Source organism: Saimiri boliviensis, chromosome 4 (genome assembly GCF_048565385.1).
Source record: "Saimiri boliviensis isolate mSaiBol1 chromosome 4, mSaiBol1.pri, whole genome shotgun sequence".
NCBI classification, from domain to species: domain Eukaryota; kingdom Metazoa; phylum Chordata; class Mammalia; order Primates; family Cebidae; genus Saimiri; species Saimiri boliviensis.
This window is the reverse complement of record NC_133452.1, coordinates 19230167-19256720: the sequence shown is the minus strand read 5'-3', so window position 1 is coordinate 19256720 and position 26554 is coordinate 19230167. Positions and strand designations below refer to the sequence as shown.

Sequence of the window (26554 nt, the reverse complement as noted above, 5' to 3'; positions counted from 1 at the left end):
GGAAAAATCAACAGAAGCAGCATCATCTCGACATGATTGTATGGCCTAGGGTGTGTGCATTTTTTCTTCGGGAAACAACATATTTTTGTTCAGAAGCTTTTGGAACATCTTGAACATGGGTTAGTTCATGGCTGCCGGGGATCCAGGAAGATGCCTAATGCTCAGATGCATATAGCGTAGGGGGTATGCAGCTGGGAGAGCTGACAGCTGTTTTCCAAATATTAGATCTATAGGGCCCCAAAGTCACATGGGCTTCAATTATTAGTAATAAGTTTCTAAGTCCTATAAAACATTAGTGCTTACTTATATAGGAAGTACCTTTTCATTCTCAAACTTGTAAAAAAAAACCTTTTGTTTTTCAGAAACAGCACAAGACATCCGAAAGGTAAGCTCTGTCACATTTCTTACTTGGAAATGTTCATTTCAGACACCCTTCATCCACGTCACTTCCACACCTCTCTGCTCCCCAGCCTGTATTCCAAGTGTCAACAGTCATTTTACATTTTAGAAATTTGGTATTTTAAATTTTGAATTATTTACATTTGATTTAAGCAAAGACTCATCCTTAGTGATGTCTTCCCTTCCCCCACCCACATTGAGAAGCAAGGTGATTATTTATTCATCCTCTGTCCCACATCCCACCTCAGAGGCTGTAACCTTACCTAAGGGTATAGTATCTGCCTAGTGCTCACAGGAGCCACCTCACATTGTCCTTTGCCTCCACTGGTGTAAGACCAAGGCCCCTGCCTCCTGGATATGACTCCCTCCTCTAAGCACGAGCCTTCGTTCACAAGGGCTAGAGGCCCCCTTCTAAGAATATGGTTCTGTGCTGACATGAGAGGTGATGACATGTGATTGAATGAGACTTTGCCATATCAAGTTTTGATTGTTCTTCCCCTGACAGAAGCTTAGGAGAGGGAAAATAAGAATGGTATACTGTATTGGGAGATATTATATCCAACTGTATTACCTGTAAAGAACAGGTATTTTCTCCTTAGCTGAGTGGTTTATCCATTGTGGCGACTGATCGGTTGGCTTAATTAACAATTCTTAGAGAAATGGTCATGGTTCCTTGTTTAATATTCTGTATCTAGAAGCATATGGCTATGAAAATCTCTTCTGACCGGGCGCAAGGCTCATGCCTGTAATCCCAGCACCTTGGGAGTCCGAGGCGGGTGGATCACCTGAGGTTGGGAGTTTAAAACCAGCCTGGCCAACATGGTGAAACCTCATCTCTACTAAAAATACAAAATTTAGCTGTGTGTGGTGATGCACACCTATAATCCCAGCTATTCGGAAAGCTGAGGCAGGGGAATCACTTGAACCTTGGAGGTAGAGGTTGCAGTGAGCTGAGATTGCACCACTATACTCCAGCCTGGGCAAAACTCCATCTCAAAGGAAAAAAAAAAAAAAAAGTAAATCTCTCCCTACAGTCTATTTGCACCATGGCATAGCACAGAACCAAAGTGACCCTGTTGATAAATGCTGTATCTTTCCATTAAAACCAAGAAAATGTCTATAAAAATCAATGTAGTCTTATCTTTTTTTTTTTTCTTTTGAGACTGGGTCTTGCTCTGTCTCTCAGGCTGGAGTACGGTGGTGCAATCTCAGCTCATTGCAACCTCTGCTTAATGGGTTCAAGTGATTCTCCTGCCTCAGCCTCCCGAGGAGCCTAGTAGTTGAGACTACAGGCACTCACCACCATGCCCAGCTAATATTTGTATTTTTAGTAGAGAGGGGGTTTCACCAAGTTGGCCAGGCCGGTCTTGAACTCCTGCCCTCAGGTGATCCACCCACCTCAGCCTCCCAAAGTGCTAGGATTACAGGCATGAGCCACCGTGCCCAGGGAAACATAATCTTATCATTAACTGATTGACATGGCTCAGGCGTGTGCATTTTTTTTTCAGGTAGTACATATTTTTGTTTGGAAACGTTTGAAATGTATTAATATTAATTGGGTCAATGTCCTGAAATATAGCATAAGGTTTTGATTTCATAAGTGGGGTGACTACAGAAGGGTCCCTGCTCTTAAAAGCAGCCATAGTAGGATTGTAGAGCCAAGCCCCTCTCAGTGCTAAAAGAAGGAATCTCTCCATCAAAGAGTTCTAGAGATTCAATCTCAAGAGCTGCTTGGAAACTTTCTATAGCAGTGCTCAAGCCAGGTCCATATGAGTATAACCAAACCTTATAAAATCAGAAGACAAGAAAAAAAGCACCATGCTCTTTTCTGTGGTAAAATTCCATCTCCTAATAGTAATGTGCTGAAGGTATATTAAATTTAAGGAGAGCAGATTTACTGATGGTTAAAGAGTTTATAACAGCCAGGCATGGTGGCTCATGCCTGTAATCCTAGCACTTTGGGAAGCTGAGGTGTGCAGATCACTTTGAGCTCAGGAGTTCAAGATCAGCCTGGGCAACATGGAAAACCCCCTCTCCACAAAAAAAAAAAAAAAAAAAAAAAAAAAAATGAGCTAGATGTGGTGGCTTGTGCCAGTGGTCCTAACTGTCGGGGTACAAGAGGCAGACCCCAACCCCACGACGGATGAACAAATTCACTCAGATGCACAGTACAGTGGAAGAGCAGGCTAGGGGTACTAAGGCTCCTCACCAAAAGGAATTAATGGCTGCTAGCCCTGACATGTTGGCCTTCCCAGCCTTTATTCAACACACATTAAATGACAAAGACTTTGAGTCAACAACAGTAGAGTGTAAAGATTAAAGGCCAAGTTCCGAGGTCTAAAGTAGACACCATTTGCAGGTGATAGATCTCGTCACCCTCACCTGGAGAAAGCCATCTGGTCCTTGAAATATTAAAGGTTAGTTTTTAGGACCACATGAGTAAACAAGCTATTTAGATAAATTCCCTTACATTCTTTTATTACTTACTTTTGCTATTAGCTCAAAGAGGATTAGGCTGCCTTCAGCCATAATTCTATCCTGAGGCTTTTACAAAACCTTCCCGCCTTCCAAGAAGGTCTGTGACTGTTTTCTGTAACCTTCTTTAGTATTTTTCCCTTAATACTTTTGCCACCACCCTCACTAAACTACCACACTCGGCTACTTGGGAAGCTGAGGCTGGATGATCACTTGAGCCAGGAAGTAGAGGTTGCAGTGAGCTGAGATAGTGCCACTGCACTCCAGCCTGGGCAACAGAGTGAGATTCTATCTCATAAATAAACACATAAGTAGTTTATAACAGGAAATACTCTTTAAGAATAGCTTAATATTTCTCCCAGAATATATATTCTGAGGCTGTGTACATGTGTGTATGAGGTGGTTAAGCTCACATATGAGCTGTGGATTAAGACATGGATTCAAATCCATTTCTGCCATTTATAAACTGTGTGACTACAGGCAGATTGCTTAACCTTACTAGGACTTAGCTTCCTAATTTACAGAATTGTCATAAAGATTAAATGCAACGTGTTCTTAAAAGTACTTTTTAGTGGAATAATTGGCACAAAGCCAGTGTTCTATACCTGATAGCTAATATCATTGTTAAATAGCTCAAATGTTGAGAATGTGAAAGGACAGGAAAAAAAAGTTCATCCTGGCTGTGGTAAAATTGAGGTATCGAAATTATTAGGTTGGTGTAAAAGTAATCGTGATTTTTACCATTACTTTCAATATTATGACCAACCATACGCTCATTCTTTTTTTTTTAACATTTATTTATTGATTTTTTTTTTCTTTTTTTTTTTTTTTTTTTTTTTGAGATGGAGTTTCGCTCTTGTTACCCAGGCTGGAGTGCAATGGCACGATCTCGGCTCACCGCAACCTCCGCCTCCTGGGTTCAGGCAATTCTCCTGCCTCAGCCTCCTGAGTAGCTGGGATTACAGGCATGCGCCACCATGCCCAGCTAATGTTTTGTATTTTTTTTAAGTAGAGACGGGGTTTCACCATGTTGACTAGGATGGTCTCGATCTCTTGACCTTGTGATCCACCTGCCTCGGCCTCCCAAAGTGCTGGGATTACAGGCTTGAGCCACCGCGCCCAGCCTATTTATTGAATTTGAGACAGAGTCTTGCTCTGTCACCCAGGCTAGAATGTAGTGGCACAATCTGAGTTCACTGCAGCCTCAACCTCCCAGGCTCAGGAATCCTCCCACCTCAGCCTCCTAAGTAACTGGGACTACAGGCATGTGCCACCACACCTAGCTAATTCTTTTATTTTGTGTAGAGACAGAGTCTGGTGATGTTGCCCCAGGCTGGTCTCTAACTCCTTAATTTACATGATCCTCCCGCCTTTACCTCCCAAAGTGCTGGGATTACAGTTGTGTGTCACCATGTCCAGCCTGATTATTACTTTTTTTTTTTTTAATTTTTTGTAGAGACAGGGTGTCTCGCCATGTTTCCCAGACTGGTCTCAAGCTTCGGGGCTCAAGTGATCTGCCCTCCTTTGCCTCCTAAAGTGCTGGGATTACAGACATGAGCCACCATCCCTGGCTGATTACTTCTTAATCTAAGAGCATCTTCAGTTTTCCTAATGATTAACTTGATGTAAATTTACAGCTTCCAAAAAACCGCTATTTGCATTTCAAATGTAATTACCTTTAAAAGATACTTCAGTGTTAACAATTCAGGTTTTCTAATTTTCTAAACCCTTTGGGAATTTTCTGGGATGGACCATCTTAGAAGGATCACTTTTGGCTATTGTGAGAAGCACAAAATAATTTTGTTACTCTTTAAAAGTGTTTTGTCAGCTGGGTGCAGTGGCTCACACCTGTAATCCCAGCACTTTGGGAGGTCGAGGCTGGTGGATCACCAGGTCAGGAGTTCAAGACCAGCCTGGCCAACATGGTGAAACCCCATCTCTACCAAAAATACAAAGATTAGCCAGGCATAGTAGCACATGCCTGTAATACCAGCTACTTAGGAGGCTGAGGCAGGAGAATTGCTTGAACCCAGGAGGTGGAGATTGCAGGGAGCCAAGACCCCACCATTGTACTCCAGCCTGGGCAACAAGAGTGAAACTCTGCCAAAAAAAAAAAAAAAAAAAAAAAAAGGCCAGGTGCAGTGGCTCACGCCTGTAATCCAAGCACTCTGGAGGCCAAGGCAGGTGGATCACCTGAGGTTAGGAGTTCAAGACCAGCCTGACCAACATGGTGAAACTCCGTCTTAAAAAAAAAAAAAAAAAAAAGGAATTTTGTCATAATTTAATTAATATTAACTTTGTTTTACTTTATAAAAGGTACTTACTGGGTGCCTATATTTTTATAAACATTGTATCAGTGCAGTCTAGGTAAAGTGAAGAGGAAGAGGTATTAAAGGATATGAAAAACATATATAAGAAAACTATTAGATATAAATATTGTGTGTGTGTGTGTGTGTGTGTGTGCTTGTGTGAAAAGAAATAAACGACTAATTGAATTGCTTAAGTTTTAATAGAAAGAGGGGAGGGTATAGGGTACACACAAATAAATCATTTAGGATGAAATTTTATTGTCTTTTCTACTCCTCTCTTCCTTCCCTAATAGATATTCCAATTAACATATATCCCATTTTCATTGACATGTGATGAAAAATTCTTGCTAATTTGACATTTCCAATAGGTTCCTATAGTGTTTTATTAGAATATATGTCCCTGGTACTAATTAGGTCTTAACACTTTCAAATCTTTGCAGTTAATTCTTCCATCTGCAGAATAGCATCAGAGGGTAATCTGCTCCTGTCTGTACCACTGAGCTCTGTCAAGAAGGGTTCCCAGTCATAAAAGACCTCATTGTTTTCATTGATTAGAAATCATTAATATGGCCAGGTGCATAGCACTTTGGGAGGCCGAGGTGGGCAGATCTCTTGAGGACAGGAGTTCAAGACCAGCTTGGCCAACATAGCAAAACCCTGTCTCGACTGAAAATATAAAGATTAGCCAGACATGGTGGCAGACACTTGTAATCCCAGCTACTCTGCAGTCTGAGGCACAAGAATTGCTTGAACCCAGAAGGCAGAGGTTGCAGTGAGCCAAGATCATGCCAAGTGAGCCAGGCTGCACTACAGCCTGGGCGACAGAGCAAGACTCTGTCTCAAAGAAAAAAAAAAAATAAAAATTTAAAAAATGATTAATATCACTCCTATTTTACTTCTTTATAGGCAATTAAATGTTAACTAAATGTATTTTGAAAGAAGTAAAAACATCATTTACTCAACAGAGGATTCAATTACATTCCTACAATAAAAACTCTTTGCCTAGACTCTATAAACCAAGGTAATGTTGGCCGTGTTTGTGGTGGGTCTGCAGATTTAAAAGAAATCCTTGGCATGTGCAGTCACGTCAGTGGCAGGGGCTTTTGGTATATCAGAAACCATGATAAAACTCCTGGGGGACAAGCACTGCCTCTAAACGTCCTTAGAACATCTCAAGTAGAAACCAGATAGCATGGCCTTTAACATCTATATATATTTATGCAATAAATATTTGCCAAGTGTACGCCAGACTTACTTGAAGAATCTATGAGTTTCTGTATTTAGCTTATATCCTGCTCTGGGGCAGGGGGTTTGGGGTTAGACCTGGGTTCTAGCACAAGCCTTACCACTGACAAGGTAGAGCAGGTTCCTGAACCTTTAGGAACCTAGATTTCCTTACTGTGAAATTGGTACGATCATATCTAATTCATAAGATGATTGTGAATATTAAGTTTGGAGAATGACTCTCTATTATCCAGCCTAGTTTCTAAATGTATATCTATCAGTTCCTGTCCTTCGCTTTTTGAAAATATCTGAAGTGCTTTTCAAGTCAATTAAAATCAACACTGAGCCGGGTGCAGTGGGTCAAACCTGTAATCCCAGCACTTTGGGAGGCTGAGGCAAGTGCATCACCTGAGGTCAGCAATTCGAGACCAGCCTGGCCAACATGGTGAAACCCTGTCTCTACTCTAAAAATATAAAAATTAAAGACTATACTTTCAGGGATCATTTCTGTAGTTTGTTACTGGAGAAGTTTCTCTGAACGTGTAGAGCACCATTAAAAAAATTTAAATATTTTAAAAATTTTTTAAATACAAAAATTAGCCAGGTATGGTGGTACGTGTCTGTAATCCCAGCTACTTGGGAGGCTGAGGCAGGAGAATTGCTTGAAACTGGAAGGTGGAGGTTGCAGTGAGCCAAGATTGCACCACTGCACTCCAGCCTGGGTGACAGAGCAAAATTTCATCTCAAATAATAATAATAATAATAATAGTAATAATAATAAACACCCAGCCAGGTGCAGTGGCTCACACCTGTAGTGCCAGCTACTTGGGAAGCTGAGGTGGGAGGATTGCTTGAGCCCAGGAGTTTGAGATCAGCTTGGGTAACACAGCAAGACCCCATCTCAGAAAAAAATAAAAGAATATTAAAGTTGGCCAGGCACAGTGGCTCACGCCTGTAATCCCAGCGCTTTGGGAGGTCGAGGCGGGTGGATTACCTGAGGTCAGGAGTTCGAGACCAGTCTGACCGACATGGTGAAACCCCGTCTCAAAAATAAATAAATACATAAATAAATAATAAAATTTAAAAAGAGAATATTAAAGTCTAGTTGGCAGAGGCAACGTGTAAACACAGGAGAAATTCTGAGCTATGTGTCTTCTCCATGGTGCTGTCATTCAGCTGATATATTTCCATCTTCCTCAGGTTTCTAGAGAGGAAGGATCTCCCCAGCTGACTTCAGCAAGGCCATCTCCTGCCCAGAGAAACAGTCAGCCTAGCAGTTCTGCCATGATCAGCGTGCTTCGAGCAGGTGGAGCCATCAGAAACATCTGGACCGATCACCAGATCAGGCAAGCCTTGTTTCCCAGCCGACGGTCCCCGCAGGAGAACGAGGACGACGAAGATGATTATCAGATGTTCGTGCCCTCCTTTTCCTCTTCAGATCTGAACTCTACCAGACTCTGTGAAGACAGCACTTCTAGTCGCCCTTGCAGCTGGCATATGGGACAGATTGAGTCCACTGAGACCTCCAGCTCTGGTCACAGGGTTGTCAGGCGGGCCAGCAGTGCTGGGGAGAGCAACACCTGCCCTCCTGAAATAAGAACTAGTGACAGAACGAGGGAACTGCAGAACGGCCTCAAAACAGAAGGGCGGGAGGAGAGGACTCCCTTTGGGTCATCCGTAGAGTTGACTATTGATGACATAGACCATGTCTATGACAACATCAGTTATGAGGACTTAAAACTGATGGCTGCTAAGCGGGAGGAAGCTGAATCCACTCCCTCCAAATCAGCCCGGGACTCCGTTCGCCCCAAGAGCACCCCAGAGCTAGCCTTCACGAAGAGGCAAGCTGGCCACAGTAATGGCTCTCTTTACGCACAAAAGGATGGTGAGCTTTCAGGTGGAGAGGCATCCAGGCAGAGCACACATGATCTCCAAGCAGTCGAGGAGAACATCTACGATACCATAGGGCTCCCAGATCCTCCGTCGCTGGGTTTTAAGTCCAGCAGCCTAAAGCGTGCCAAGCGGAGCACCTTTCTGGGTCTGGAGGCCGACTTCGTGTGCTGTGACAGCCTGAGGCCGTTTGTTTCCCAAGGCAGCCTCCAGTTCAGTGAGGACGAAGCTCCTTACCACCAGGCCACCCCCGATCATGATTATCTGAGTTTCCTCTACGACTCTCCCAGCTGTAACTTGTCCATGCCCGAGAAGCCTGTATCTGATAAACTGTCTGAAGAAGTCGATGAAATCTGGAATGACCTGGAAAATTACATCAAGAAAAACGAAGACAAGGCCAGAGATCGCCTCCTTGCAGCGTTTCCTGTGAGCAAGGATGATGTGCTGGACAGGTTGCACGCAGAGAGCACCCCTGAGCTGAGCCGGGACGCGGGATGTGCTGTGTCCACACTGTCCCTGCCTGAAAGCCAGGCTCTCCTCACGCCTGTGAAGAGCAGGCCCAGCAGAGCCAGCCGCACCAACTGCCCCTTTGAGGAAGACCTGATTTCGAAAGAAGGCTCCTTTCTGAGCCTCAACCGGATCTCTCTGGCCAGTGAGATGCCCCTCATGGACAATCCCTATGACCTGGCCGGCAGTGCCCTGTCTCAAACAGACCCAGAAAACCCTGACCCGGGGATGGAGGCCATAGATAAGACAAAAAGCAGGGTGTTTATGATGGCTCGGCAGTACAGTCAGAAGATTAAGAAGGCAAATCAACTTTTAAAAGTGAAAAGTCCAGAGCTGGAGCAGCCACCGGCCAGTCAGCATCAGAAATCTGTGCACAAAGACCTGGCTGCCATCTTGGAAGAGAAGAAGCAAGGAGGGCCGGCCATTGGTATGTGCACCCTGCCCTTCTTCCTTCTCCACAGTCAGAGGCGAGAGCGGTTTTCAGATTTCAGATGTCCTTAAAACGGACACACCTGTGAGAACACTGACACTCAAGCTTTGTGATCTCAAAGTAAGGCCACAGACAGAGCATACTGGCCTTTCGCCACTTCACCTCCACTGAATTCTGCACGTTGTGGCGTGATTTGGCCTCAGAGGGTGGTGGTGTGTGTGTAACGTCGTAACTGCAGAGATAATATTTTAAGAAAGAATTTTCTCTAAGATAATCTAAAGTACGAAAAAAGCAATCAGTTTTAACCTGTGACATCTCCAATTTTGCTGATATATCAGTAATTTCTTACGAGGAGGAGTAATGTGTATGATCATCTAAGGTTTGGAAGCATATAGAATAACGTTTCTTGCTTCAGGATCTTAACAAAAATGCCTGCTCTTGCTAACAAAAAGAGAGGATTTTTTTGCATACTTTTTTTTTTTTTTTGAGACAGAGTCTCGCTCTATCACCCAGGCTGGAGTGCAATGGCGTGGTCTTGGCTACCTCCGCCTCCTGGGTTCAAGCAATTCTCCTGCCTCAGCCTCCTGATAGCTGAAATTACAGGTGCATGCCACCACACCTGGCTAATTTTTGTATTTTTAGTAGAGACGGAGTTTCACCATGTTGGCCAGGCTGATCTTGAACTCCGGACCTCGTGATCCACCCACCTTGGCCTCCCAAAATGCTGGGATTACAGGCATGAGCCACCGTGCCTGGCAGGACACTTTTTTTTTTTTCTGAGACAGGATCTCACTGTCACCCAAGCTGCAGTGAAATGGCACAGTCACAGCTCACTGCAGCCTCAGCCTCCCCAGGCTCAAGCAATCCTCCCACCTCAGCCTCCTGAGTAACTGGGACCAGACGCACTCCCCAGGACAATCAGCTACTTTTTATATTTTTTGTAGAGAAAGGGTTTCATTTGACAGGTAGGTCACTTAAAAAGAAAACAAAAAAAAAAAAAAAAAAAAAAGTGAGAGAGAGAAAGGGTTTCACCATGTTGCCCAGGCTGGTCTCAGTTCCTGGGCTCAAGCAATCCTCTTGCCTCAGCCTCCCAAAGTGCTGGGATTACAGATGTGAGCCACCACCCTGGCCATTGTACTTTCTGTAGCTGCTCACACTAGAAATCGGTTGTTTTCTCACATATTTCCATTACTAACTTTTTGGGTTTTTTTGAGATAGGGTCTGACTCGGTCACCCAGGCAGGAGTGCAGTAGCATGAATATGGCTCACTGCAGCCTCTGCCTCCTGGGCTCAGGTGATCCTCCCGTGTCAGCCTCTCTAGTAGCAAGGACTACAGGCGTGCACCACCACATCCCACTGATTTTTTTGTTTTGTTTTTTGTAGAGATGGGATTTCATCATGTTGCCCACGTTGCTGTCAAACTCCTGGGCTCGAGTGATCCTACCGCTTTGGCCTCCCAAAATGCTAGTATTACAGTTGTGATCCACCACACCTGGCCTACTACCCGAGTTTTTGAAAGAGCTGCTAAAATGCATTTTACACTATCTCATTTCGTTTTTCATATATGCTTCTGAGTTTAATGCTTTAGTTAGACTCCTTTGTGGAGCACACCAAACCAGAATCTTAGCTGTAGCATTGGTAAGATCAGGACTTTGGGAATGAGATGCTCGTGGTTTGACTTTTCTGAAGGCTAGAATTTGACACTGATCTCCGGGGAAGAGTATAGCTGTGAATAAAGTCCCTGATTGTCGTGGAATGAAAAGTCCAAGGGTAGTGGCTCTTGCCTGAGGAGCTTTTACCTCCAGACACAGAGATTTCTGGCTATCGGCCTAGGAGTATGCATTTCAAACAGTATGGCCTTCTCATCATATTTTAAGAAATCCTGCCCCAGATTTTCTAACAAAAGACCACCTCAGTATCAAATGAGAGAGTCTGTTCTACAATTAAAAGTAAAAGCTCGATGATGGCTTAGTGTCAGGACAGACTCAGATAATTAGCTTCATTAACAGCACATCGGGACAGGTTGATGACCCTGAACTATTAAATCCTGTCTTTGGAATTGACTTACTGACCTTGACGGAAATTGAAAAATAGGAAGGGGGTATCCACATCTTAAATGAATCTGCAAGTTGCACAACAAGAATCTGTAGGGAACTTTTTTTTTTTTTTTAAGTTTGGGAGTATTTAAGAATTGTCTGAAGTTTTAATCTTCAGTACAGTTTCTTAACAGATAGGGAAATGAAATCCTTGAACTGATGCCTGAAGGATTTCACAGACTCTGAGTTCTTCTTCTTAATGAAATGAAGGTTAACAGTGATTTTCGTATGCATGTGAGACTAGAATGCATGTGTTTTTCTCCTTGCAATGATGCGCTATGAGTAATTCAAGTCCCTTCTCCGACGCTAGTGTTGCTAAGGTGGTTTGCTATTACAGAGACAGAGACTGAGTCCCAGCTGCAGGAGAACAGTTTTGGTGGAGCAGGGAACATACGGCCTTAGAAACAGTTGTACATTGGCAACTGCAAGCGTTGACTAAGTCTGGGTTGGGGCTCCTCAGAATAAGAGAAACTGCAATGCTGAAGTGTTGGATGATGATGGCTTATGCCCACAGACTGCCACTGAAAAAGTAGTAATGCCCCGGGCCAGGCTGTTTTGAATATGGACCATCTGTTAAAATACAAAGCTCCAATCTTGATAGAATCACATCCTTTGATACTGAATCTTCAGGGCCTATGACTACCTTAGTCTTCTTTTTGACCCACCTCCTGCGTAGGAAATGATTCCACACTGGGGTTTCCTTTTCGCTTTCGGTTGGCTCTGCTTTTTGTTTTGCCTGATGGTGCTGTCTTGGGATCCTCCAGGATCTTTTCTCAGCTTTGCATCTGGGTCCTTTCTTGACATGGTGGGCTCCTGTCGACGTTCACCCCAACAAGGAAGAGGGAGTCTCTCCAGAGTCATCTTCTGAGAGTACAGTCTTCCCCGCTGCCTGGCGGGGGCATGTCCCTAAGGCCTGCCGAGTTATATCCACACCTCCTCCAGCTGGGTGATGGAGACCACTTCCTGTGCCCAACAGGCTTTCCAGCAGTTGACATGATGACTCCTTTTCTCTTTCTTGTTTATTTGGGCACAGGACGTCGTAATCGAATGGACCGATTCTCCAGACTTCTCCGTGTGGGCCTTGCCGCTTTGCCAGGAGCTTGCTCTCAGTGCTGTGCGGAAGGAGGAGCATCTTACTCACCTGCCGAAACTCTCGAGCATCTTTATTGAACTCTCTAGCCGGGGTCTCCAGGCCCCGCGTCCAATTTCCGCCTATAAATCACCCAACCAAGTCCAGTTGCTCCCACATCTTAGAGCCTGTCAGAGCATGCTGGCCATCTTGACCCATCAGACCTCCCTCTGGATAGGCTTTGAGACAAAGGAGGCCTTTGGGTTTCTGGGTATTTGGTGATATTTCACATGAGAGAAAACTCCATACAGGCTTAAGAAATGTTCCTCCTGTGTAGAGTAAGGAAGGCACAATTTTATGCTTTTGTCTACAGCTCGAGCCACGTCAGAAACATTGATTTTAATCCTCTGTCTAGAAAACAGTATGTTCGATATTTCCCTCAACAAAGATTATTCTAAATTTTTATCTGGGATCATAAGAACTCCAACTTTCAAATCTCAAGAAAAGGCAATAAGGGCTGGGCATGGTGGCTCACTCCCGTAATCCCAGCACTGTGGAAGGCTGAGGCGAGTGGATCACAAGGTCAGGAGTTCAAGACCAACCTGGCCAACATGATGAAACCTCATCTCTGCTAAAATACAAAAATCAGCCAGGCATGGTGGCGTGTGCCTATAGTCCCAGCTACTCGGGAGGCTGAGGCAGAAGAATCACTTGAACCCAGGAGGCAGAGGTTGCAGTGAGCCAAGATCATGCCACTGCACTCCAGCCTGGGCGACAGAGTGAGACTCCATCTCAAAACAAAAACCAGAGACATCCTTGCAATTGTCATGTAATGATAATGTATATGTTCTATACAAGCTGTTAAAACTAAGGCCGGGCATGATGGCTCATGCCTGTTTTCCTAGCACTTTGGGAGGCAGAGGTGGACGGATCACCTGAGGTCAGAAGTTCAAGACCATCCTGATCAACATGGAGAAACCCCCATCTCTACTAAAAATTCAAAGAATTAGCTGGGCATGGTGGTGCATGCCTGTAATCCCAGCTAGTTGGGAGGCTGAGGCAATAGAATGGCTTGAACCTGGGAGGTGGAGGTTGCAGTGAGCCAAGATCATGCCACTGCACTCCAGCCTGGGCAACAAGAGCAAAACTCTGTCTCAAAAAAAAACTAGAACTAAGGATATGGGGGAACCTCAACTCAGCTGACTAATACTAAGCTTTTTAGGCCAGAGATGTCATCTCAGCCTGGCTGTTTAATTACAGCTGGCACTCTGGAAGCTTGTCTCTTGTTCACATAGGCATCATGCAAACTATAGACTATCTTAGAAGGTCAAGCTGAAACACACAAACAAAAATCCCCCTTAGATCAGCAAGTGTATTACCTACTAGTGAGATACCTTTTATTCGAAACTGATAAATGGTCAACTCTGTCATCCAAAGATAAGCTGTGTCCAGTATGAGTTACCAATAGGAAACATTTTACTGTCCTTCTTCTTTTTCTGCTATGACCTGATTTCCAGGCCACCTTTCCACTTCCAGTGGTATGGTCTCAGGAAAGTACATTCATTTTTAATACCAGGCTTAAAAGAAAAGGAGGCTGGGTACAGTGGCTCACACCTAGAATCCTAGCATTTTGGAAAGCTGAGCTGGGCGGATCCCTTAAGGTCAGGAGTTCCAGAACTGCCTGGCCAACATGGTGAAACCCCATCTCTACTACAAATACAAAACTTAGCCAGGTGTGGTGGCACGCACCCATAATCCCAGCTACTCAGGAGGCTTAGGCAGGAGAATTACTTAAACCTGGGGAAGCAGAAGTTGCAGTGAGTCAAGATTGTGCCACTTACATTCTAGCCTGGGCAACAGAGCAAGACTCCGTCTCAAAAAAAAAAGTGAAATAAAGGAGGGAATGAAAAAAAAACCTGAGTAATGAATTAGCTATTGAGACCAGTTTCAGTCTAGAACCATGCTAGGCGCTCTATGGGGAGCTGAACAAAATGTACAGCATTGTTCTCCCAGACCAAAAGCTCAGAGGCCAGATGAGGTGGCTTACACCTGTAATCCCAGCACTTTGGGAGGCAAAAGCAGGAAGATCGGTTGAGCTCAGGAGTTCATGACCAGCCTGGGCAACATAGTGAGACCCTATATCTACAAAAAATGTAAGAATCAAAAATTTTCAGGTACAGTGGCTCATGCCTATAGTCTCAGGTACTCAGGAGGGTGAGGCAGAAGGATCTTTTGAGCCCAGGAGTTTGAGGCTGCAGTGAGTTATGATTGTACCACTCCACTCCAGCCTGGCCAACAGAATAAGACCCTGTCCTCCACCACCCCCCCAAAAAAAGGAAAAAGCTCAGAGACTAATAAAGTAACTTACATAAAATAGTCAGGCACAGTGACTTACACCTGTAATCCCAGCCCTTTGGGAGGCCAAGGCCAGTGGATGGATCACTTGAGGTCAGGAGTTCGAGACCAGCCTGGCTAACATGTCAAAACCTTGTCTCTACTATAAATGCAAAAATTAGCCAGTGTGGTGGTGGACACTTGTAGTCCCAACTACTAGGGAGGCTGAGGCAGGAGAATCACTTAAACCTGCGAGGTGGAGGTTGCAGTGAGCCAAGATTATGCCACTATACTCCAGTCTGGGCAATAGAGCGAGACTTCATCTCAAAAAAATAATAATAATAATAAAGTAACTTACACAAAATAATAAGCAGTGCTGCAACACAAATTGTGTGTGTCTGTGTATGTGTGTGTGTGTGCACACGCACGCACACAGCCACCAGCAAGGTACACACTACATAAGACTTCAGAGAAGAGAAATCAGAAAAGGATTCAAATAAGAAGGATAGGGCATATGGACAATCTTGAAATGGGTGGGATTTGATTAAGCAAAGGATGTGGAGAGTATAATAAGAAAGACAAAGGCATGGGAAATACTCTGGATATTTTGGCTGATATGTGATGTCAGATTATCTGGGCTATAATCAAGATCTGCTTGTTCTTACAAGACTTTATGATTAAATTTGGATACTGGAATAGCTTGCTTAAATTTTTTAAGTTTGGCTACATTTTCCAAAATTGTCATCTTCTTGGAAACTTGGGGAAGTTCAGAGCCTTGCTGATTCAGCTGTGGGATCAGGCTTGGGGCTATAGTGTATGGGAGAATGCTTGAGCAAACTATCTGCCTTTCAGGTGGGTCTGCTAACCAATCACTATATTAAAGGTCCAGCTGCTTTTGATTGGGTTTCATAGGTAATGAAATACTATAGGTTCAGGATGGCTACCATGGGCACACTGGTGACCATGGAGACTTTTACACTCTTATGATGTTGTGAAACCCTAATTAATATTAACAGTCTTTACTGCGCCTTTTAAGGAATAATTTCTCAAGTTTTTATAACTAGAAATTTCAAAACCAGTAATCTCTGTTCTTCCAAAGAATTTGTTCTTCTAAAGGATCTGCATATAGGTCTGTAATGAGAAGTTAGACTATTTACCTTGATTGTGGGGAATAGTGGGGACGGGTTGGGTTGCAATTAAATGTCACACAGTAACAAGTTGTTTTCTCTCCTTATGGAAGATAGACTCAAAAGAAATGGTAAAACTCACCTAAGTGAGCATTTAATAATGTTTAAATTCAAGAAATAATTTACTCTGGGCCGGGCGTGGTGGCTCACGCCTGTAATCTAAGCACTTTGGAGGCTAAGGCGGGCGGATCACCTGAGGGTCGGGGGTTCAAGACCAGCCTGACCAACATGGTGAAACCCTGTCTTCAAGATAAAAATTTTTTAAAAATAATTTACTAATAAAACATCACTAAAAATGTAAATAGTTTAAAGAAGAAGAAAACAGTGTTACCTGCTGCTTATCATGTATAGGATACATTTCCTTCACAGAGATTGTGTCAATGTGGTCTGAGCAAGATACAGGATGCATTAGAGGAAGCTTGTCTAACCCATGCCCCACAGGCTGCGGGCAGCCCGGAACAGCTTTCAGTGTGGCCCAACACAAATTTGTATACATTTTTTTTTTACTTTTTTTTTTTTGAGACGGAGTTTCGCTCTTGTTACCCAGGCTGGAGTGCAATGGCGCGATCTCGGCTCACCGCAACCTCCGCCTCCTGGGTTCAGGCAATTCTCCTGCCTCAGCCTCCTGAGTAGCTGGGATTACAGGCATGCGCCACCATGCCCAGCTAATTTTTTGTATTTTTAGTAGAGACGGGGTTTCACCATGTTGACCAGGATGGTCTCGATCTCTTGACCTCGTGATCCACCCGCCTCGGCCTCCCAAAGTGCTGGGATTACAGGCGTGAGCCACTGCACCTGGCTACTTTTTTCTTCTTCTTCTTCTTCTTCTTCTTATCACCTGTTCAGAGAATATGTAAATTTTCTTAAAATTGTAATGTTTTTCTCACTGTAAGATGTGGCCTACAAAGAAAAAAAGATGAGAGTTGGTGGCAGTATTTATTTTGTTTTAAAAAGAAAAGATTTTGTTTGTTTGTTTGGTTTTTGTTTTCTTGAGATTTTTAAAAAGCTCATCAGCTATCACTACTGTGAGTGTATTTTATGTATGGCTCAAGACAATTTTTCTTTTTTCAGTGTCTCCTGGGGAAGCCACGAGATTGAACACCCCTGCATTAGAGTATTTTATTCTAGGGTGTTTGTGTGGGTTCCTGGATTGAGGAGAGTGGCAGAACTTGAAATTGACATCTCTGGGCTCCCATCTTAAATCATTGCCAGCCCGAGAATTTCCTGCTCATAGCGTGGTAATATATTAATATTTAGGAGTATCTGTACTCAGAATCAGGGCAAAGGGGAGAATGACCTCGTGGCTTAATTTTAAGTGGCAAAAGCTTATGTGGAAGTAACTGCTAGGTCCTATTCTTGAACCAGTAGTAGAGAGCATTAAATTATTGAGTACATGCACAGAGAGCTTGTTCTTAATGTCTTGGCAGCATAGGCTTTAGTGCTCTGCTTCTGGGGATGTGAAAGGAGATGTGAGTTAGTCAATATAAGTGCTTTTGAAGCACATGAGGGGTGGACTTTCGTTAGTAGACGTTGGTTCCCCAGACAATGGCAGTGGAGGGCTGCCTGGAAGCAAGAAGTGGAGGAACAGCCAGGAGCTGACGACTCTAGGAGCAGTTGTCTGAGAGCAGAGAAAAATGATGGGAAGCCAGGGGTAGCTGCTGCATTGTGGATTATGGCCGTGCTGCCTTTTTTGTTTGTTTTTTGAAATGGAGTCTCGCTCTGTCGCCCAGGCTGGAGTGCAGGGGCGCAATCTCAGTTCACTCGACAACTTCCGCCTCCTGGATTCAAGCAATTCTCCTGCCTCAGCCTCCCGAGTAGCTGGGACTACAGGTGTGCACCGCCACACCCGGCTAATTTTTTTTCTTTTCTTTTTTGAGACAGAGTATTGCTTTGTCGCCCAGGCTGCAGTGCAGTGGTGGGATCTCAGCTCACTGCAACCTTCCCCTCCCAGGTTCAAGCGATTCTCCTGCCTCAGTCTCCTGAGTAGCTGGGATTGCAGGTGCATGCTACCACACCCGGCTAAGTTTTGTGTGTTTTTTGTTTGTTTTTAATAGAGACGGGTTTCACCATTTTGGTCAGGCTGATCTCAAACTCCTGACCTTGTGATCTGCCTGCCTCAACCTCCCAAAGTGCTAGGATTACAGGCATGAGCCACCGTGCCTGGCCTAAATTTTTGTATTTTTAGTAGAGATGGGGTTTCACCATGTTGGCCAGGCTGGTCTTGAACTCCTGACCTCAAGTGATCCACCTGGCTTGGCCTCTCACAGTGCTGGGATTACAGGTGGGAGTCACCAAACCGAGTCTTTCTATGCTGTTTTTAAAGACTGCTTGAGCCAGGCGCGGTGGCTCACGCCTGTAATCCCAACACTTTGGGAGGCCAAGGCGGGTGGATCACGAGGTCAAGAGATCGAGACCATCCTGGTCAACATGGTGAAACCCCGTCTCTACTAAAAATACAAAAAATTAGCTGGGCATGGTGGCACGTGCCTGTAATCCCAGCTACTCAGGAGGCTGAGGCAGGAGAATTGCCTGAACCCAGGAGGCAGAGGTTGCGGTGAGCCAAGATCGCACCATTGCACTCCAGCCTGGGTAACAAGAGCGAAACTCTGTCTCAAAAAAAAAAAAGACTGCTTGAATGATTTTTCATTGACCAGCCTGAAGTGCTGACTTGCTTATTTTTCTGATGCATGTTTTCAGCACTGACGCTGTTTCGTGCTTATAAAGAACACTAGACACTTGCACTGTATGTAGTGGACACTTGCAGACCTGCCACTGAAACAAAATAATGCAGAATCAGATTAAATTAAATGAACTTTTAGGTGGCATTTTTATTTATATTAAACCATGGATTTTTTTTTTTTTACTAGTTTGTATTGCTTAGACTTCAGTAATTACTCATCCTTAAACATCACTTAGTCTTGTCTACTGTTAAAATTTTAAAATATGTTGGGTAGAATGTTATACTCTTATTTTTAATCTTCACATATAGGAATTATCCTGTGTGTATTTACTGTTTCAATTTTTGCCTTCCAGGTGCCAGGATTGCTGAGTATTCTCAGCTGTATGACCAGATCGTATTCAGAGAGTCTCCCTTGAAAATTCAGAAGGATGCCTGGGCCAGCACCAAAGCATCCTCCCTCCTGAGGTCTGCGTCACCTTCCCAGGTCCAACATGGCAGTGAAGATTGGCTTCTGCACTCAACCTATAGTAATGGAGAGCTGGCGGATTTCTGTACCCGACCAGAGCAAGACTTGAGATCAAGATATCCCACGTTTGAGATCAGTACAAAAAGTACTCCCAGGCAGTTGTCCGCAGCTTGCTCTGTGCCTTCTCTTCAAACCTCCGACCCTCTGCTGGACTCCATGCAGAGATGCAGCGTGGTAGTGAGTCAGCCCCACAAAGAGAACGCGTGTCAGGGCCATCTGTACAACTCCTTGGGTCGGAAAGGGATCAGTGCTAAATCTCAGCCTTATCACAGGTCCCAGTCATCTTCCTCCGTCTTGATAAACAAATCAATGGACTCCATCAACTACCCTAGTGAAGTGGGAAAGCAGCAGCTGCTGTCTTTACACAGAAGTTCACGGTGTGAGAGTCACCAGGACTTGCTGGCGGATATTGCTGACTCGCGTCAACAGGGCCCTGAAAAACTCTCAGATCTCACACTCCAAGACTCACAGAAAGTTTTGGTGGTCAATAGAAATGTACCCTTAAATGCCCAAATAGCAACACAGAACTATTTTTCCAATTTCAAAGAGACTGATGGAGACGAAGATGACTATGTGGAAATCAAGTCAGAAGAAGATGAGTCGGAGCTGGAGCTCGCTCACAATCGTAGAAGGAAATCTGACTCAAAGTTCGTGGATGCTGACTTTTCTGATAATACCTGCAGCGGCAACACATCTCATTCTTTGAATAGTCCATGCACTCCCAAAAAGCAGGTTAACAGCAAACTTGGGCTTTCGCCATTTCTGACACCATATAATGATTCTGACAAACTGAATGACTATCTTTGGAGGGGGCCATCTCCCAATCAACAAAATATTGTCCAGTCTCTAAGGGAAAAATTTCAGTGTCTCAGTTCGAGCAGTTTTGCTTAAGGTTCTTCATGGTAACTGCCTGAATTTTCTTCTTTTGCTCATAAAATGTTACAGATACTGATGAGGTGTTTTATGTGTGCCAGATTAAAACAATTTTGTAAGAACCAGAGGTGTAAAATATACTTTCTTTTACAGCACAATGTTTTGAAATGGCGGACAGTGCAGCCAGGATTGTACTGTAGCACGTGTTGGCATCAACAATGTATTTTCTGATGCAGAATGTCTTCATGTTTCATGTAAGTCAATCTTACTTGAACGTTTGTTAGACTTTTAACATCATGGCCATATTTTTTTCCATATCTTGACAATAGTGCCCACACCTTAAGAAATGCAGTAGCCAGGCGCAGTGGCTCACGCCTGTAATCCCAGCACTTTGGGAAGCCAAGACAGGCGCATTGCCTGAGCTCAGGAGTTTGAGACCAGCCTAGGCAACACGGTGAACCGCTGTCTCAAAAAAAGAAAAAAAAAAGCAATAATCCAGTAATCCTTTCCTGTTATCCAGAAGGCCAGGTAGTTTTATCCTATGACTCAAAGGCAGCAAGGAGACTTTTTCATGTTTTAAAAGGCAATCAAAGCTGTTTAAAGAATTATGCTTGTATCTCACATTTTGGTTATATTCATGGCAAGACCTTAGGATAACTTAAGCCAGAGATTTGTAATTGGGTGTGTAGCCTGAGGTGCCCATTTTAGGGTTTCTATGCTAGTATTCTTTTTTTTTTTAATTTACTTTTTATATTCTTTTCTCATTTCATTCTGATGCAGAAATTGTGTGGCTATTGAAAATTAAAACATAGCAGGACCCAATTTCTGTATGTAAAACCTCTAACCTGTATTCCTGGACAAGGCCTAGAGAATGAGCTACTCATCGTGTTTATAAGATAATTTCTAGGGTGAAATGAATGATTTCCTTAATGGCTTAGAGAAAACCAAGGTTAATAAAATGCAGATTGACGTAGCTGTTAGAAGAGACGGGATGACTTCCTGGAACCAGTTGATTACCTCTTCAAATGACAGTTGAAAGAGAAAAAACAAAACTGAAATCCCACCAGACCATTTTGTGTGCCGGTTTCTCATCAATACAAAGTTAAGCAGGAGCTAAAATAAGACAAAGCACTTTAAACTTACCCTTTCCAGAGCAGTTTTTCACATGCATGTCATGAGTTTGGGATTCTGCCAAATGACCTCCTCCATCCTGGCCCTGAGGAGTCATTGGCTGCAGGAATGGGCAAGAATCTATTTCCTAAACCACACATAACATGGGAGCCTTTTTTTTCTTGTTTTCAGGTATATAAAAGAATGAAATACTTGGTTAGTAGGTGCTGACTAATAACACCTTTTATGTTGTGACCATTTGTCACATTTCGTTGTGACACTGTATACTAATCTAACTTCTTATGAAAGGCGACAGGAAAATTAAAGCATTGTGAATAAAAAAGTCAAAGAAGCTAAAGAGAAAAATGAAGGCAGATTTATTGCAACTTTATAAAAATATTCTATTTTATTGAAAACTGCAGTTAATGCAGCAAGAATGTTTTCTCAAGGGGTGGTCTTAGTATTTTCATTTTAATCAGGTGTACGTTCTATGGCCTTTCCCAGACACTCTTAGTTTCTGTTTTAAAAGATACAGTAATATGGCCAGGCGTAGTGGCTCACACCTGTAATCCAAGCACTGTGGAGGCCAAGGCAGGCGGATCACCTGAGGTTGGGAGTTCAAGACCAGCCTGACGAACATGATAAAACCCTGTCTTTGAAAAAGAAAAAAAAAAAAAAAAAAGATACAATAATATATGTAGGGAAAGGGTCCTGGGCTTTTCATTTAAAGGTAAGTAGTAATACTGAGTAAGTGACATAATTGTTTTCCTCTTTGTAAGGCCTATGCCTCCTTTTCTTAACTGTCAGACATAATATATGAGCATTTTTATCTTACAAATGGGTACCTAAGGCATTTGATTTTCTTTTTAAATAACAAAAAGTAACCCAAGTTTCTTGCTTCTCCAAAGTATTCTTTTTTTTTTTTTTTTTTTTTTTTTTGAGACAGAGTTTCGCTCTTGTTACCCTCCGCCTCCTGGGTTCAAGCAATTCTCCTGCCTCAGCCTCCTGAGTAGATGGGATTACAGGCACGCGCCACCATGCCCAGCTAATGTTTTGTATTTTTAGTAGAGACGGGGTTTCACCATGTTGACCAGGATGGTCTCGATCTCTTGACCTCGTGATCCACCCACCTCGGCCTCCCAAAGTGCTGGGATTACAGGCTTGAGCCACCGTGCCCGGCCCAAAGTATTCTTAAAGCTTACGAAACAAGCGGGGCGTGGTGGCTCACGCCTGTAATCCTAGTACTTTGGGAGACCGAGGTGGGTGGATCACCTGAGGTCAGGAGTTCAAGACCAGCCTGGCCATCATGGTGAAATCCCATTCCTTCTTTTATTATCTTTATTTAAACATAATATGATCAATGAAGCCACATCTGGAATAGAAAAAATAAATAAACATAATATGAGCTTTCAAGATGAAACAATTTTTTTTTTTTTTTAGACGGAGTTTCGCTCTTGTTACCCAGGCTGGAGTGCAATGGCGCGATCTCGGCTCACTGCAACCTCCGCCTCCTGGGCTCAAGCAATTCTCCTGCCTCAGCCTCCTGGGTAGCTGGGATTACAGGCACGCGTCACCATGCCCAGCTAATTTTTTGTATTTTTAGTAGAGACGGGGTTTCACTGTGTTGACCAGGATGGTCTCAATCTCTTGACCTCGTGATCCACCCACCTTGGCCTCCAAAAGTGCTGGAATTACAGAAACAATTTTTTTTTTAAGTGCCACAAGAAAGTTTTTTTTTTTTTTTTTTTTTTTGAGACCAAGTCTCACTCTTGCAGTGGTGTGATCTTGGCTCACTGCAACCTCCACCTCCCAAATTTCAGCGATTCTCCTGCCTCAGCCTCCTGAGTAGCTGGGATTACTGCCACTACTGGTCACTACACCTGGCTAATTTTTGTGTTGGTAGTAGAGATAGGGTTTCACCATGTTCCCAGGCTGGTCTCGAACTCTGACCTCAGGTGATCCGCCCACCTCGGCCTCCCAAAGTGTTGGGATTACAGGCATGAGCCATTGTGCCCAGCCAAGAAAGCACGTTCTTAGAGGTGTGTGGAAGTGCATTTGTATTACCTATGAACAAAATTACCTGACTCTTAATCCCAGGAAAGCTGTTTCGAATTTTTGCTTTTTGGTTGGTATTATCCAATTCTATATAGTTCCTATTATCGTCCTGTCTGACTCAGAAATTACTTCTTCACGCCAGTGTCTTATTGCATGACTTTGATGTCACCTATACGAATACACCTCACTGCACGTAAGTGGTTATCTTACTGTATAAAATATCTACATGGCTTTAGGTTTTAGGACAAATCTGTAGTTTTATAGATAATTTCTGTTGGCCAGGACCCAGATTTTGAGAACTGTGTGTATATATATATAAAATCATGTTTGTACTTTTTTCCTCAAAGTTATCAATTGCTTTTGTTTAAAATAGTTTATTTTAGAGGTGGGGTGGGGATGTATATAACAGGGAAATGTTATATGTACTTTAAAGTATGTCAAGTTCTTATTAGTTTCCTGTACTGAAGGTTCAATTTTTTTTTTTTTATATAAGTTTACTTTTCACCTACTCTATTCTTTGTGGGGGGAAAAATGCATCTAGGAAAACATAGTTTAAATACTGTATATAAGATAATGAAATTAGTAATGCCTATTATTTAATAAAGTTTGTAAAGTACAAAGTAATTTGTAGTGTGAATTGATGTGTTTATTCTAGAATATCAAGATGTTTCCAAGCTACATGTAGCTATAATAACTTTTTCTTGTCTTGTGAACCATGCAGAAAATGGTTCAGGATCACAATGATATAACTATGTTTCAGTGGCCCAGGATAGACCATTTTCTACATCTTCACATTACTTTTGAAACAGTGAATTTGGAGCCGGGGCAGTGGCTCACGCCTGTAATCCCAGCACTTTGGGAGGCTGAGGCGGGCAGATCATGAGGTCAAGAGATCAAGACCATCCTGACCAACATGGTGAAACCCTGTCTCTACTAAAAATAGAAATATTAGCCAGGTGTGGTGGCTTGCACCTGTACTCCCAGCTACTTGGGAGGCTGAGGCAGGAGAATCGCTTGAACCTGGTAGGCAGAGATTGCAGTGAGCTGAGATCACCTCATTGCACTCCAGCCTAGGAACAAAGTGAGACTCCGTCTCAAAAAAAGAAAATAAACAGGCCAGGCGTGGTGGCTCATGCCTGTAATCCAAGCACTTTGGAGGCCAAGGCAGGCGGATCACCTGAGGTCAGGAGTTCAAGACCAGCCTGACCAACATGGTGAAACCCCATCTTTAAAATAAATAAATAAAATAAAAAATTTTAAAAATAACAATGAGTTTGGTGTCTAGGATTGTTTTTGTTTTCTTGATAGACGGCTAAATTAGATCAGTTGCTAAATTACCTTTTTAAAAAATTTGCAGTAAATAACAGAAGACATTGTTTTAACTTTTATTACTGAACCAAAAAATTAATATAGCTGGGCACGGTGGCTCACACCAGTAATCCCAGCACTTTGAGAGGCCGAGGTAGGTGGATCCCTTGAGGCCAAGAGTTTGAGTCCAGCCTGGCCAACATGATGAAACCCTATGTCTACTAAAAATGCATGGTGGTACATGCCTATAAACCCAGCTACTCAGGTGGCTGAGGCACGAGAATCACTTGAACTAGGGAGGCAGAGGTTTCCGTGAGCTGAGATCATGTCATTGTACTCTGACCTGGGCAACACAGTGAGACTCTGTCTCAAAAATAGAAAATTAATAGAAGTTTTTGGCACAAATTAAGGGGTTTTTTTAATGTAACTTTATATTCTTAATTTTCTTTGATAGACAAAATTTACAGGGAACAAAAATATGCTGATAAAAGTTTTTAATTACCGACACTTTCCAGAGCAGCTCTTTCCAAATGTAAGCAAAAAGCCCTACCCCATTATAATGAAAATGTAGGTTACCTAACTTTCCTCACACTGAAGAAAATAGCTTTCGGCTTTTAGTGCGTTTTAGAGAGAAGAGTTTCCAACTCCACGTGGAGGAGACCTCAGATCTGCCTTATCTTCCTGTTCCACCTTGAGGTGGAAAATGGATGGGTTCGATCTAAGTTCAGTTTAGAGAAACAAATGACAGAAGAACCATGCCCTGTGTAAATGGTATACATAAATTCAGTATCATCAACTTTCCTTAGTGCTCCTATTAGGTAGGTCAAGGGAGGTGGCATTTTGGAAAGACTCTCTGCCCCTTTCCCATCTTGTGGCTGATAGAATTCCTGAGACATTTACTCTGCCGATTTCCAGTAACCGTTTAGGCTAAGCATCTACATGGGCACAGGAGGGTGGGAGTATCAGATGCTCCTCAACGTTCCACGTAGACCAGTGCCTGTCCTGATAACTGCTTTTGTTTTTTGTTTTCTTCTTCTTTTTTTTTTTTAATTCAGTCCTCGTAGAGACTGCCAAAAATTGCCAACACCAACTATATTTCAAGCTGTCATGGCGGGGTATTGGGAGAAGTTTTCAATTAGCAATAATCACGCCTCGGATAAACCTCATTGGCTACGATACCGCCACTGCGCAAAGCTGATAACTGCTTTTGATGATGCGATGAGAGCATAGAGCACCGTAACACGGAGGTGTGGGGTTGAAGTCAGGTAACGTGGAAGGAAAGGGTCCAGAATGCTGAGATTTTGGGTGCCAAAAGAACAAACTTGCCCACTTTACAATTGCGGTACATGCCCATGGAGCAGTCCGCTGTATGTATCTACGAAAAACAAAGTTTTAGCTGGGCACTGTGGGTCAAGATGGCCAGGGGGAGACCTATGTTCATTCTAGCTAAATCATTATAAGCTTTCTTGGCTCAGAGTACACTGAAATTTATACACCAAACTAAACTATATTGTGGGTGCCGTTAATTAGAAATCAACCGGCAACAGGAGGCCTAAGGTAAAGACCATCTGAGAGCGCAGTACCAGGAACACCGGGGGGCACCGCGGGGTGGTTGCAGAGCAGGCACTACTGCTCTGGTCTCACGAATGCCTTCTCAACAAGGAGACTGAGGGCCTCATAAAGAGGGCTTATGCATCGTTGGGCATTTGGGTTGGTTCCAGGTCTTTGCTATTGTAAACAGTGCTGCAGTGAACATTCGTGTGCACGTGTCCTTGTAGTAGAATGATTTATAATCCTTTGGATATATACCCAGTAATGGGATTGCTGGGTCAAATGGGATTTCTATTTTTAGGTCCTTGAGGAATCGCCACACTGTCTTCCACAATGGTTGAATTAATTTACATTCCCACCAACAGTGTAAAAGTGTTCCTATTTCTCCACATCCTCTCCAGCATCTGTTGTTTCCCGATTTTTTAATGATCGCCATTCTAACTGGTGTGAGATGGTATCTCAATGTGGTTTTGATTTGCATTTCTCTGATGACCAGTGATGATGAGCATTTTTTCATATGTTTGTTGGCCT

General features: G+C 43.3%; 1 protein-coding gene, 1 non-coding gene and 1 pseudogene across 8 annotated transcripts in view; 2 read left to right on the top strand and 1 right to left on the bottom strand.

Annotated features, from left to right (window-relative positions):
* Positions 1-21801, top strand: part of PLEKHG1 (pleckstrin homology and RhoGEF domain containing G1) — a 265171-nt gene extending 243370 nt beyond the window's left edge. For 6 of the 7 annotated variants that reach the window (XM_074397280.1, XM_074397278.1, XM_074397277.1 and 3 more), the window contains 3 exons: positions 363-385; positions 7608-9231; positions 18954-21801. In XM_074397280.1, coding sequence (XP_074253381.1) covers positions 363-385; positions 7608-9231; positions 18954-20017 — 2711 coding nt within the window. In that variant the 3' untranslated portion in view covers positions 20018-21801. Of the gene's footprint in view, positions 1-362; positions 386-7607; positions 9232-12363; positions 16504-18953 lie in introns of those variants that run through there. The other variant, XM_074397281.1, reaches the window with a different exon arrangement.
* Positions 6890-6972, top strand: LOC120363333 (small nucleolar RNA U3; annotated as a pseudogene).
* A 3727-nt stretch (positions 21802-25528) lies between the features above and the next one.
* LOC120363341 (U4 spliceosomal RNA) lies at positions 25529-25668 on the bottom strand. Its single transcript, XR_005578908.1, has one exon. It is a non-coding gene; the product is annotated as a U4 spliceosomal RNA (small nuclear RNA).
* Between the last annotated feature and the right edge of the window lie 886 nt (positions 25669-26554).